The 13,771-nt window shown below is 40.5% G+C and overlaps 1 protein-coding gene across 2 annotated transcripts in view; it reads left to right on the top strand.

Annotated features, from left to right (window-relative positions):
* Positions 1-1,643: 1,643 nt before the first annotated feature.
* The window catches only part of SMYD1 (SET and MYND domain containing 1), a 35,884-nt gene continuing 23,756 nt past the window's right edge, over positions 1,644-13,771 (top strand). The window contains exon 1 of one of the 2 annotated variants that reach the window (XM_065891111.1): positions 1,644-1,818. In XM_065891111.1, coding sequence (XP_065747183.1) covers positions 1,682-1,818 — 137 coding nt within the window. In that variant the 5' untranslated portion in view covers positions 1,644-1,681. The remainder of the gene's footprint in view (positions 1,819-13,771) is intronic. The other variant, XM_065891112.1, reaches the window with a different exon arrangement.

Below are 13,771 nucleotides of genomic sequence, written 5' to 3'. Positions count from 1 at the left end.
GCTGGGGCTGAACCTGTTCCAGGGGTATAAGTGTCTAGAGAAGAACGACACCAGCCCTGCCAGGCTGAGCTGCTAGCTCCCAAGGGTGGACTCTGGCTGTTGCCAGGCAATGTGGATGCAGGCATTCTTTTGAAACTAACCTAAAGGACTCCTTTTTAATCATTTTTTCCCCCTGAGAGCATGTGATGTTTACTTTTGGGGGGCGCCCAGTTTTAAAGGTCTTAACGTGTTTTGGTCTTTCGGATACATCAGAAGTCACTGAGTTATTCTCTGGTTCCAGGGGCTATGTGTTATGACCTAAAAATTGGGATACATGGTCTGACAGAGGATTCTGCACCTGCTTCCAAGAGTCAAAGAAGTCTCAGGAGATACAATTTGGTTAAAGACACATCAGAATTTCTAGCATATCTTGATGGTTTGGGGAAGATAACGTGAAAGAATAAATAAAATAAATTTGCTATCATTTAATAAGTTCTGTACTAAGTACCAAATGCTGTGCTACGTCCTTTGTATATATTATCTCATTTACCAGTGAGGTAGAAATTATCACTCTTGTTTTACAGGTACTATCTCAAAGTTGTCCTAGTAGGCTCAAAAGTCAAACACAGATCTATCTGGCTCAGAAGCCAGTGCTTGTAGACGACTACACTCACAGAAACCTGGAGCACAGAAATCTGTACACAGATGTATCCCTGAAACTAAAAATATTACCTTGAAGGTGAGCCATAGCTCCAGATCTGCAAATGTCTTTCTTTTCAGTGAGAGCTGCCTGGAGATCAAGATGAGTAGCATTTAGTTCAATAGAGATTTTAGAATAATCCTTCCAATGTCCTCATTCCTGGGAAAGAACAAGGTATTGGTATTTTTCTGGCAGCGGACACCCATTTAAGGGAGATTTGATAGAATGATAGACACGAGGGTTTTCATTTTCAAGGCCTACCTCCTCTCATAATACAGCCTGAGTACTATATCATCAGGGAACGCTCAGACCTCCATGCCCCAGGTGGGGATGTTGTGGGAGCCCCAGGTAACACTGGAGAAGAGGGATGTCCCTTGGAGCTTAACTAGTACTGTTATATACACGGCAAAGGGGTCAATTTAGCATCTGCTGCTTTCTGCCAACAATCTACCCGTGGGGGAGGGAGTAGGGAAACAAGGGGCCCATCTCACTTGAGAAAGTCCAAGCCTGACAGCTGAAGGGTCCCAGAGCAGCAAGCATCACCTCGCCTCTTCTCTTGGACCATGTCAGCTGTCTGCTTGGGATTGACAGAGGCATCTGGCTTCTAAAAATACCCTACTGACCAAGGGCTGCCTATTCCAACTACAGCTGGGCATCACTGCAATCCAGGACTTAACTACTCCTTGCAAAGGAACTTTTCCAAAGTTTTCAGGCCCAATTTGAGAAGCACACCAGCCCATGGTCATTTTCGACTTTGTCAGTTTTGCTGGGCGGTGAATGGGACCCTTCCCAGGTCACTGTCCTCTGGCCTGGCTCATCCCTGTCTCCAGGAAAAGAGGCAGAGGGGGGGTGAGGGCCCAGTGGCTGAGAGGGGGTAGGGAAGGGGAGGTGCCTGTCCATTTATAGTCTTGCTGTTGGGATGTTGAAGGTGCTGAAATAGCAGCGAGGACAAGGGACTTGGCTCAGTGTTAAATATCTGCCGAGCTGCCCGAAGCTTCTGAGATGACAATAGGGGGAATGGAGAACGTGGAGGTCTTCACTTCTGAGGGCAAAGGCAGAGGTCTGAAGGCCACTAAGGAGTTCTGGGCTGCTGACGTCATCTTTGCCGAGCGGGCTTATTCCGCAGTGGTCTTTGACAGGTACGGAATGTGGGTTGTCTTCTTTTCTCCCATTGGTTTGGCCGGTGCTACATTCTCGAATACTTTGCTCTCAAAATCAGCAGGGAAAGGGATACAATCCAAGTGACCATTGATAACGCAGGGCACTCGGACAGCTAAGTGTTTGCTGGCATGACTGTTTCTGCAAACAGTCATGGCCAATGGGATTCGCTCTGGTGCCTGGGAGGGTTGCAAAGCTGAGCAAAGGCTTTGGGGCACGCTCTCCGAACACCGGTGAACTTGGCTGAGTGGGAGTGCTGTGTGTGGAGAGGGTGGAGGGACAGGGAGTGGAGAGGTGGGTGTGTTGCCCTAGGACATGTTCTCGTACGGAAGCCTCCATGTTTTTAGCTTCTGAGGTGTAATGAATATATTAGAGGATTAAGTCATTGATGAGACTTTAAAAAAGTAATTGTAAATACACAAGTAACTCTGGAATCCACTTACCTTTAAAAATTAGAATATCTCCAATGAACTGCAATCCCCTTTCACCTTTCCCACCCCATGTCCCAGTCCCCTCTGTCTTTCCTCAGAGGTAACCCTTGTTATGATTTTAATGTGTTTCCTTCTAGAATGTTCTTGTACTATTACATATATCTCTATCTCTATCTATCTATCTATCTATCTATGTACCTGCCTGCCTATGTATATCCGTACTTATCAAGAAGTATGGCTGTCGTTTGTCTGTGTTTTCTTTTTAACAGAAATGGTGTCATACTTCTTTTTTTTTTCTGACTGCGCCATGTAGCTTGGGGGACCTCAGGTCCCCGACCTGGGCTTGAACCCAGGCCATGGCAGTGAAAGCCTGGAATGCTAACCACTAGGCCATCAGAGAACTCCCAATTGTATCATACTTTGGATGTCATTCTGGAACTTGCTGTTTTCACTCAACAACATGTTTTGATATATATCCTTATGGGAATTATAAGTCTATAGCCACTTCTTTTAAATCCTCAAAGATCTGTGTTTTACCTGCCCACACGTAGATCTATCCATGTTGATACATATGCTGTATGAACTACTGTGGATTTTAACTGCTGTGGATTGTCTACCCTATAAATATATGAACTTTTGAAAATCTATTCCCCTATTGAGAGACATTTGGCGGTTTCCGATTTTTCATAAAAACAAACATTTCTGTGATCAAAATCCTTGACCATGTCCACTTGTATACATGTGTGATTATTCTCTAGGATAAATGGCTAGAAGAGGAATCACTGTGCCATAGGGTGTGCTGTTTTCCATTTTAATAGGATCTCCAAAGTGGCTCTATTAAATTACATCCCCATTTCCCCACAATCCTGTCCATACTCGACCACCAAACTTTTAAAGTAGTTCTAAATCTTTCTTTATTAACAAAACAAAACAAAACCCTGCACTGTGACAAAATCATGACAGTATCCTCTGAGCCCCAGAACTGGGGTGACCTGCCTGACGTTGAAGTGGTCTGAATTAAGATGGCCTCTGATAATCTAGGCTTTGTGGTTGGCTCACTGTATGACCATCCTGAGAATAGGCACGGCTTTTCGGAGATAATTTGAGTAGCATTCAAATTTTCATTTCTTCCAGTTTACCAAGACCTTCAGGGAAAAGGCAGTGAACAGAGTATACGGCTAGCTACAGCTGAAGAATTTAGGGGGGCTGAGATGGCAGTAATACCTCTTCAAGGGGAGCGTGTCTTTATTTACTTGTGTGTGTGTGTTGGGGGCAGTTGAGGAGTCAGTTGGATTCAGAATTAAGACACAAAAAGCTAGAAACACAGGAACGCTGAGCAATGATCTTGTTACCATTGCTGAGTTGCCACCTTGCCTTTTATGGAACACCTCTGTGGGTGTCTCCAATTCCCTAAAAGCCAATATAGCCAATCACGTTTCGTTTTCAAGAGCATTTGGAATTGAGCAGGTTTTCTTTCCATTACAAGAGTAAAACTTAGGAAGAAAAAAAATGTATTTTCACGCGAAGCTAGCATTAACATTGTTGTCTATTTCCTTCCAGCTTATTTTAAAACATAGGTTTCATTTGTACTATTAGCTGGGATCTTATAAACTATCATGGCTTTTCATTTAATGATTTAAGTACCTTCTGCGTTACTATACTCTCTTCATAAACATAGTATTTAACGGCTGCATGCTTTTTGAGCACTCCTTTATAACTGGACATTTAGGTTGTTTACCTCTTTTTCTTACTATAAAGAATTCATCGTTCATTTGAAGTAATAACTATAAAAAACTTTATGTTGTGGATAAGATTCTAATAAAATCTTATATTATTGTTACAACACTAATAAAAATTAGGATGATTGGAGTAAACAATCTTTAAAATGATTAAAAACAATCTAAAAGACTATTTTAAAAAGTGATTTACCCAGCACACCTGAAATTAACACAACGTTGTTAATCAACTATATTTCAATAAAAAAGAAAGATATTCAAATTACTGTTTCACAATTTTAAAAAAGGTGATATACTCAAACTCATCCCTGCACAGATGAGGGAACTGCTTGGGTGCACCTGAGACAGCCCAGAGAGGCATCAGAGGAAAGCTTTGCTCTGTTGAGACTCAGCCACTGTAGAGGAGAAAACTGACCGGAGAGGTAGGACCAGGTGACCCACAAAAGTCACTCTATAAAAGAGGCACCTTTGAATCCATGTTACTGCAAGCCATGTTATTTCTGCCTTACCCTCCAAACACAAACATGAAGAAAGATTTTATCTTTAGTTGAGTACTGCATTAAATGAAAATCTCTTCTTGCAAATGATACGTGACATGTACATGTATGTATATATGTATGTTATGAAGCATTACAACAAATGAACCCCTGTGAAACCACCATCCTACTTAACTAGAACATTCTAATACATGCATCTTCCCTATCTTTCCCTATCCTGTCTCATACTTGTTGCAAAGGTAACTACAGCAGTATCCTGAATTTTGTGTTATTTATTCCCCTGCCTTTTGAATACTAGTTTTATCACACATGTACATAGTCCTAAACAATGTATACTTTAGATTTTATAGTTTATTTTTCATCTTTTCTATATAGCTTTTTTTAAAAGATTTAATTTTATTGATTTTTGGCTGCTTTGGGTCTTCGTTGCTGCGTGCAGTCTTTCTCTAGTTGTGGCGAGCGGGGGCATTACTGGTTCATAATATACGTGATATGCAGCTTTAAAATATAATGCTGCTGGGCTTCCCTGGTGGCGCAGTGGTTGAGAGTCCGCCTGCCAATGCAGGGGACGCGGGTTCGTGCCCCGGTCGGAGAGGATCCCACCGCGGAGCGGCTGGGCCCGTGAGCCATGGCCGCTGAGCCTGCGCGTCCGTGAGCCTGTGCTCCGCAACGGGAGCGGCCACAACAGTGAGAGGCCCGCGTACCGCAAAAAATAAAAATAAAAATAAAAATAAAAATAAAATATAATGCTGCACTGTGTCATGCTGACTTGCAAGTTGAATTGCGTCTTTGCTAGAATAGACTGGGCTTAGCATTAAGAGCAACAATCCAGGACTTTATAATACAGTCCTTAGTCTGGTTAGGATCTCTTTAATTTTGCTTGTTGGAAAAACAGCTGGTCTGCTTAAACATAAAGGAGCAAGAATAAAAGAAAGACAATCCATTCAGACCTGGCAAATGTGTAGCACTTGGGCTACCATGATCCCTGGCAGACATGGCTAATCAATCAGGCAACTCCTTTCTTCTGAACTCCAATTTGGCCTCAGAGTTCTTTCTAGCAGGGTACTCCAGGGAGCCACTGCTAATAAACCAAAACTGGTATTTAAAAGAAAGCCTATTTGCCGTCCCTTTTAGGTATTTTGGGTTGGGTGCTGGAAAGGGATGAAGGCGAAGTAAGTGGGTAAGGTCAATTTACCAAGGAGTTGTTTTACATGGATTTGGTCTTTCAAAATGGATGAGACCCCAGGGGTGGTGAAGGGGCTGTTCAAGGTTTCTCTCTGTCCTTCTAGCTCTGTACTTTGAGGGTTCCCAGTTCCAGGGAGGACAGAGAATAGGAGCTCCATGATTCCTTAGCCTGACTGATCTTGCTTATTTCTGCATGAGGTGGGGCTAATATGGAAATTCATTATGCTCTCTTGTATAGATTTTTTAAAAACTTATTTTAGAAAATATAGGAAAACCAAAGTAAGAAAATAAAAATTCTCTGCAACCTTAGCATTTACAGAAAACTACTGTTAACCTTCTGGTATATATCATTACAACTTTTTTTTTCTTTAAAAATTGAGGTATAATTGGCTTCTTACAATTCTTTTATGCAAATATGATGCATATAAAATATTTTCTTGATCCCAGCGATTTGTAGGTGGAGGGTGGTGGTGGGAGAGAAACACTGTCAAATGCTTCCCTAAATTCAAGATATTAAAATATTTGGGGGAGGTTATTTTACAATGAAAGGAATGTGACACAGTATAGTATTTTATCAATTCTAGAATACATGTTTCATTTTAACATCTCTGAAGTCACGGTGTGTCCTAAAATCTATGGCTCATTATGATTTAATTGGGAGCATTTTGATGCTGTTGTTTCTTAATGGTAAAAAAAAGTAGTGCATTTAATAATTGACAATATCTTAGATTCAATGTAATTAACATATACATTTTTTTCTTTACACGAAAGTGGAAGTATTGTGCAACTTGTTTTCTTTACTTCACGATATATTGTGAGCAACTTTCCAAACCTTGATTATCCTTTCAAAGCATTTTTAATGACTGTATAATATTCCTTTTGTTGACTGTTGTTCATCAGTTTGACAAGTGTTATATTTTGGATATCAAGGTTCTTTCCTACTTTTCCTAGTGGATCTCTCCTTATGTCTCTGATTATTTATTAAAAATGAACTAGAAATATATAGTTTGGATTCAAAAGACATTTTTAAGGCTCTTAATATAGATCTCCAATTCACCCCACCAAAGGGAATCAAACCAGTTTTCTCCATGAGCAGTAGAGCATTTGCCTCTCCTTCCCAACTCTGGCCAGCATGGAAAGCTATCTTTTACTTTTGTATTTTCCACCTTAACCTTTAAAACTTATTTTAGCGTTATTTTGTTTTGAAATTTTTTATTATTATTAGGGAGATGAAAGGTCCTTAAAAATATGTTTATTGGGGAATTCCCTGGAGGTCCAGTGGTTAGGACTCCGAGTTTCCACTCCTGGGGGCTCAGGTTCAATCCCCGGTTGGGGAACTAAGATCCTGCAAGCTGCACAGTGTGGCAAAAAAAAAAAAAAAAATTTTTATTGGTCGTTACATTTCTTCTGTGATTTGTCTGTTTTATATTGATGCCCTCATTTTAAAATTATGTGTAGCTCATTTGTTTATTACTTCTCAATGTTCAAGACTTCTAAATTTTCTGAATTCTTTTGCATCATTTTGGTTTCTTAGCTCACTGGATTTCTTTTCTTTTTTTAAATATTTATTTATTTGTTTGGCAGCACTGGGTCTTAGTAGTGGCAGGCGTGTCTTTAGTTGTGGCATTCAAACTCTTAGTTGTGTCATGTGGGATCTAGTTCCCTGACCAGGGGTTGATGCTAGGCCCCCTGCATTGGGAGTGTGCAATCTTAGCCACTGCACCACTAGCGAAGTCCCCAGCTCATTGGATTTCAATTCTTTTATAGTCCTCAATTAGTTTTGACTTTCTTTAATTTTTCACGTCTTTTATATTTTAAACTATCCATTTTTCTCATTTTACATGTATCTTTTAAAATGATGTCTAAGCTTTAAATTTCTTTTTTTTCTTTTAGTTTACTTTTATTCCAGTTACTTATTGTCATTGCATCTTTCATTTTCCTTTTTTAGCTTATTTAGTTCATTTTACACCAAATGGAATGAGAAGATAAATAGTTTTAGTCTTAAGTGTGACTCAGGCCTCAGCAAGGAGATTGGATCCTTATCTCTTCTGTGCTTGGTATTGGAAGGACCCTTCCAGCCCTCTGAAGTACAACCTCCATCTTTTCCAAACTGTAAAATCAATCAGTTGGTTAACCCAGTTGACCCACAGACTAAGGTCCATGGGGCACAATTTATTACAATATGAATAAAGTCACATCATCACCATCACCTTCAAACAATACCCACAACCAAAAGATACATGCTCAGCCTGGAATAGATTCCAAAGAATTCACCAGGGGCATGAATTTGAAGCATGTTTTACAGTAACATTGAAAAACTTCTCCTAATAGCCATCTACCAATAACAAACTGTTATTTGCAAGAAAGAGGGTTCTGAACTTTTTCTTTTTTAATTGACAGAAGAGTAAGAAATGGGCACCTCGAGCAGAAGATACAGAGTCATATTTCAGGTCAAAATGGGAGAGATAAGAAGTCCTAGCCAGAGCTCAAGCCATTTAAGAAGGTCTTAGATATCCTTACCTTTAGAGACACCAACTCACAACATGTCAAAGTGTAGTTTTGCTTACCACTTCTGAATGGACTTTCATAACGCTGCTTTTGAAATTGTTATTAAATTCCAGTTTGCATTTTTGTTTTTGTTTTTAAAAAAATTGGAACTATTAAAAGGTGTTATCAGTCCCAATCCTTTTCCTGGGGCACCTGCAAGCTTTTAGGCTTTTGACACTGAGCTTCTATTGCCTGATAGGTACAACAGGTCTGTTGGCACAGTCTGGAGATGGAAAGCGCTATTTTCAAGGTTGTATATTTCCTGGTGACAACCAGGCAGAGATGATGTACACGAAGAGTCGGGCCATAGAGGGGAATTGAGTCATGTGACCCTGAGGATCTCTTCCAGCCTGAGATTTCTGGGTTGCACCATTTCTTCAGTACATGCAAAGGACTCCAGTTCAGGAAGAGAAGGGTGCTAAGCTAATATAGGAATAAAGCTTGTTCTGATTATTATTTTATTTTAGCATCAAATACAAGATATGACATAGGAAATGTGCTTGTGGACATCTCTAGAAGCCAAAAATACGATTTGATTATTCTTTTTTTAACAGTCCCAGATGTCTTGAATTTAGAGTATATCTAGCCTACTGGTTCCTAACCTGAGTCCATGGATCCTTAGCTAAGGAAACACCTATAATTGGAGGATCAAAGTTTATGTGGATGTGCATGCATGCTTTTTATTTCTGAGAGAAAGTTATCTTTTTCAAAATGATGCTCAACCTAGAAGAAAGTCGAGACCCATTGAATTCATACAATCCTCTCTTACAGATGAGGAAACTGAGGCTTTCCCCAGGTCACAGGAGTGAGTCATAGGGCAGGTATGAATCTCCCAGGATCTTGTCTGTCATCATTTCTCACTGCCTCCCATCCCCTGACACACAAGTGGGCCCAGCATTGCCTACTTAATTTTCTTTTGTTCTTGTCAGGCCAATGAATATTATTTAACCTTAATAAAAGAAAGAATACACACCCATCAATTTAAGAAGAATAAACATCTGGTTCTGGGGCTTGAGAATGGTTAGATCCAAAAACTCATAGGTAAGAAATAGAAATATACATGTGATTATACAGGAAAAAAAAGTGTTTATAATAACAAACCAATGTATTAGTTTCCTACTGTTGGTGTAAAAATTACTACAAATTTAGTGGCTTAAACAACACAAATTTATTATTGTACAATTCTGGAGGTCAGAGATCTGAAATGGGTCCACAGGACTACGTTTCCTAGACTTTTCTAGCTTCTACAGAATGCCTGCACCCCTGGGTTTTATCTTCAAAGCAGCTACGTAGCATCTTCTCCTCCTCTGACCTCCGGCCTCCTTATTAGGAGCTTGTGATTACGTTAGGCCACCCAGATGATTCAGGATTACCTCCGCATCTCAAGGTCCTTAATCTTAATTATATCTGCAAAGTCCCTTTTGCCATGTAAGGTAATTCGCAGTTTCCAGGATTAGGACATTGACATTTTGGGGGGGCTAATTTCCAGCCTATCACAACCAATCATATGAATTTCCTATTAATCCAATTTATCACAAAAGATGTTAAGAAGTGGCAAGGATAGTGGATTTTGTTTTTTAAGTTCTTGACTAGCTCCTAAATGATTCTGTTTAAAGAGTTGAAAGTGCCCAAGAGAATATGAGAATATCTATCTATCTATCTATCTGAGTAGGGAAAAATAAAGATGAGAACATGAGAAAAAGAAAGGTATTTCAAAAGAAATTACTGTCAGCTGGGCCTGTTTGAAAATCAAACCGACTATGAGCTTCTTCAGGTCTCGTGGAGAGAGTTGGGCTTTCAGCCCATGTAATTCTATGTGGGCCCATGGGAACACCAGAATTAACCATGGCATATGCACAAACACAAGTGTAGCCTTTAATCTGGTAACAGCTGGTGGGTAGGTGGTGGGGGATAAATGATGCTATAAATGGAAATCATTTAATAAAGGGATTAGAGAAATTCCTGAACAGATAGTTCAGAAAATGAGTAACTGTGAAAGTATTCAGGTTACAGCCTTAAACATTGGCACTTGATTTTAAGGGTAACCACAGTAGATTTAGAAATATGCTTTTAATTTGGTGCTTTAATTTAGCTGTGGAGGTCAGATGTGTTGAAATGTCATATGACCCGTTGTGAGCTGTGTTGCTAAATTTTGTTAACTAATCCTTAAATGCAGAAGTTTGGGGATAATAGCCTTTTAAACATAGATTAGGTCAAATGCCATGTTGTCCCCATAACAATGTCACCTTCACTCATTTGCCTCTAAAGATGTGTTCTGAGCCTGGGAAGAGGGGTTTGGTCTCAGGTAGAATGTGGGAGATGCATCCAGGTCTGAGTGGGGCGTGTGAACCTCGTCCTGGGAGTCGCGGCAGAGAAAATCTTGAGAGGTGCTATTTTAATGAAAGAGATGATAAAAATAAATAGGTAATCCCTAGGTCTGACCTAGGGATGCAGTACCACCTAACTTCTTCTGCTAAGGTAAATAATCATGCAAATGTGAATCCAGTGATACCCCTTAAGTGTTGACACGGGCCATTTAAAAAGGACATTAGGTAGATGCCATAGGGAAAAGAAAGTTAGTGTACCAACTCTGGCCGTGTTTCTCCTCTCTGCAGAAGCCTCCAGTGGCTTCCCTCTGCTGCAGAATAAGGACTTGCTACTGAGAGTTGCATTCCAGGTCCTCCACAGTCCGGTCATTTTTCCAACATCTTTTCCCCATACGCTGCATCCTATGATCTGGTCAAACATCTCCTCCTCTCTCCTATATGTGCCTGCCCCGACTCCTCCCCCCATGGAAGCCTTTGATTCATGCAAGTGCCTCTCCATGGTGGAAGAATTTGACCTTCTGAGTACAACTCATCTTTAGAGGGTCAGAACAGTGCGTACCCCCCTCCTCGGTGATCACCCTCCCAGATTCCTCCCTCCCTCACCTTGAACACTGCAGCAGGTTCCCAGCACTCCTGGATGGCATGCCTCACCTTGCTTATATGTGTTTATGCCCCAGCCCAGCCTTGGGACTGCCTGAAGGCAAAGTTTGTATCTTCTTTGTCTTTAAGGCCCTCTGTCACCTAGCTCAATGCACAGCACATAATAGAAGCTCAATAAATATTTTTTAATAAACTTAAAAATTTTTAATTTACTTTTAAAAATTGAAGTATAGTTTAAAAAGAATATAAATAAAAACAAAAAATTGAAGTATAGTTGATTTACTATATTATATTAGTTTCAGGTGTACAACATATTGATTCAATATTTTTATAGATTATACTCCATTTAAAGTTATTACAAAATAGTCTACATTTCCCTGTGTTGTACCCTTATGACTTATTTCTTTATAGCTTATTTATTTTATACATAGTAGTGTGTACCTCTTAATCCCATACCCCTATCCTGCCCCTCCTACTTTCCCTCTCCCCACTGGTAACCACTAGCTTGTTCTCTATATCTATGAATTTGTTTCTGTATTGTTATACTCATCCATCTATTTTATTTTTTAGATTCCACGTATAAGTGATAACAAACAGTATTTGTCTTTCTCTCTCTGACTTACTTCACTAAGCACAATACCCTCTAGGTCCCTCCACATTGTTGCAAATGATGCCCGATAAATACTTGTAAAAGAAGAAAGAGGGGAAGGAACAAGGAAGAAAGACAGAATTTAAAATATTGTAAAGTTCTCTGGGTACTTGAGGGATGTGATGTTCTTTAAGACGTGTGCCCTCCCCCTCGATTTTTGAGGGGAGACCACTTTGCAGGATGAGAGTTTTTAAGCAGCCCAGGAAGCCAGCACTGCTGGTCCAGTTCTCTCTGGTTGTGCTCTTGGAGGACTCATCCACCTTGCAGGCACCTTCTATTTGCACTTATCTGTCCAGTAACTGGTTATTTCCATACAAGGAGCTGAGCAACAGCTGCCTTTCCATCCCACTTGACTCTGACAGATGACATAGCCCAGGGCTGCAGAGCAAAAAGTGAGCGGGGACCGCTGGCTGGGGCAGGGCACACTCAGGGCTGCAGGCAAAGCAGGTAGGCTTGGTGGCTTCCTCTGCCTTCTGTGCTGAGAGCAGTGTCAGCCCTCAGGGATAGTGAGGATAGTGATGACCTGTACTCTAAAGGGTTGTTGTGAAGGTTTAACACAAGAGAACTGCTAAAAAACATCTCTTTCAATTGCAAAGCATTGTGTGAATGGGACTCTTGTGGGGACTGGGAAAATGAGACTAAGGAGGAGAAATGAGGCTTGGTGAAGGTCACTAGCTAAGCTGGCTGGAAGAAGCACTCTTTCTCCTGTAATCTAAAAAGTGGTTTTAAGTGGGAGAGGGATAAATTGGGAATTTAGGATTAACAGACACACACTACTATATATAAAACAGATGAACAAGGACCTACTCTATAGCACAGGGAACTATATTCAATATCTTGTAATAACCTATAATGGTAAGGAATCTGAAAAAGAATATATATTATATATATGTATGTATAACTGAATCACTTTGCTCTATACCTGAAACGTTGTAAATCAACTATACTTCAATAAAATAAATAAATTAAAAAGTGGTCTTCGAACTTTAATTGAGGTATAGTTGATGTGTGATATTATATGTTACAGGTGTACAGTATAATGAGTCACAATTTTTTAAGTTTATACTCCATTTTTAGTTATGATAAAATATTGGCTATATTCCCTGGGTTGTACAATATACCCTTGTAGCTTATTTTATACCTAATAGTTTGTATCTCTTACTCCCCTACCCTTATACCGCCCCTTCCCCCTTCCCTCTCCACACTGGCAACCACTAGTTTGTCCTCTATATCTGTGAATCTGCTTCTTTTTTGTTATATTCACTAGTTGGTTGTGTTTTTAAATTATTTATTTATTTATTTATTTATTTATTTACTGCGGTACGTGGGCCTCTCACTGTTGTGGCCTCTCCCGTTGCGGAGCACAGGCTCCGGACGCGCAGGCTCAGCGGCCATGGCTCACGGGCCCAGCCGCTCCGCGGCACGTGGGATCCTCGCGGATCGGGGCACGAACCCGCATCCCCCGTGTCGGCAGACGGACTCTCAACCACTGCGCCACCAGGGAAGCCCGGTTGTGTTTTTTTTAGATTCCACACATAAGTGATATCATATAGTATTTGCCTTTCTCTGTCTTATTTCACTTATCACTTCCCTCTAAGACATCACATCTTTTAGATGCTCTCATGGTGGGGAAGTAAAGAAGGGGTGGTATTTCTATCACGGAAGTACCCTTGGGCCCCTACCTATAGGTTCTCTTCCAGTTGGGAAGTCGTCCTCTGTGGCGGCTGCCTGGGAATTTGTGGGTGCTGGAGGAGAGCAGGTGCTCAGAGATCACCTGGCCCAACCTCTGACACCTACTGAGGACTTGTTCTGTGCCAGGCTCTTAGCTGCTACTTTACACGTTGTTTCATTTAATCCTCGAATCACTCTGAGAGTGGGAGAATTTTGGAACTTCTTTGTAATTTTCTTCTTGCTTGAGTTTTTTAAGATACCAAGTACGTTTCATTAAAAAATAATAGTTGG

The sequence above is a fragment of the Phocoena phocoena genome, chromosome 14 (assembly GCF_963924675.1).
Source record: "Phocoena phocoena chromosome 14, mPhoPho1.1, whole genome shotgun sequence".
NCBI lineage: Eukaryota > Metazoa > Chordata > Mammalia > Artiodactyla > Phocoenidae > Phocoena > Phocoena phocoena.
The sequence above is the reverse complement of the archived record's forward strand: the minus strand, read 5'-3'. Positions and strand labels throughout refer to the sequence as shown.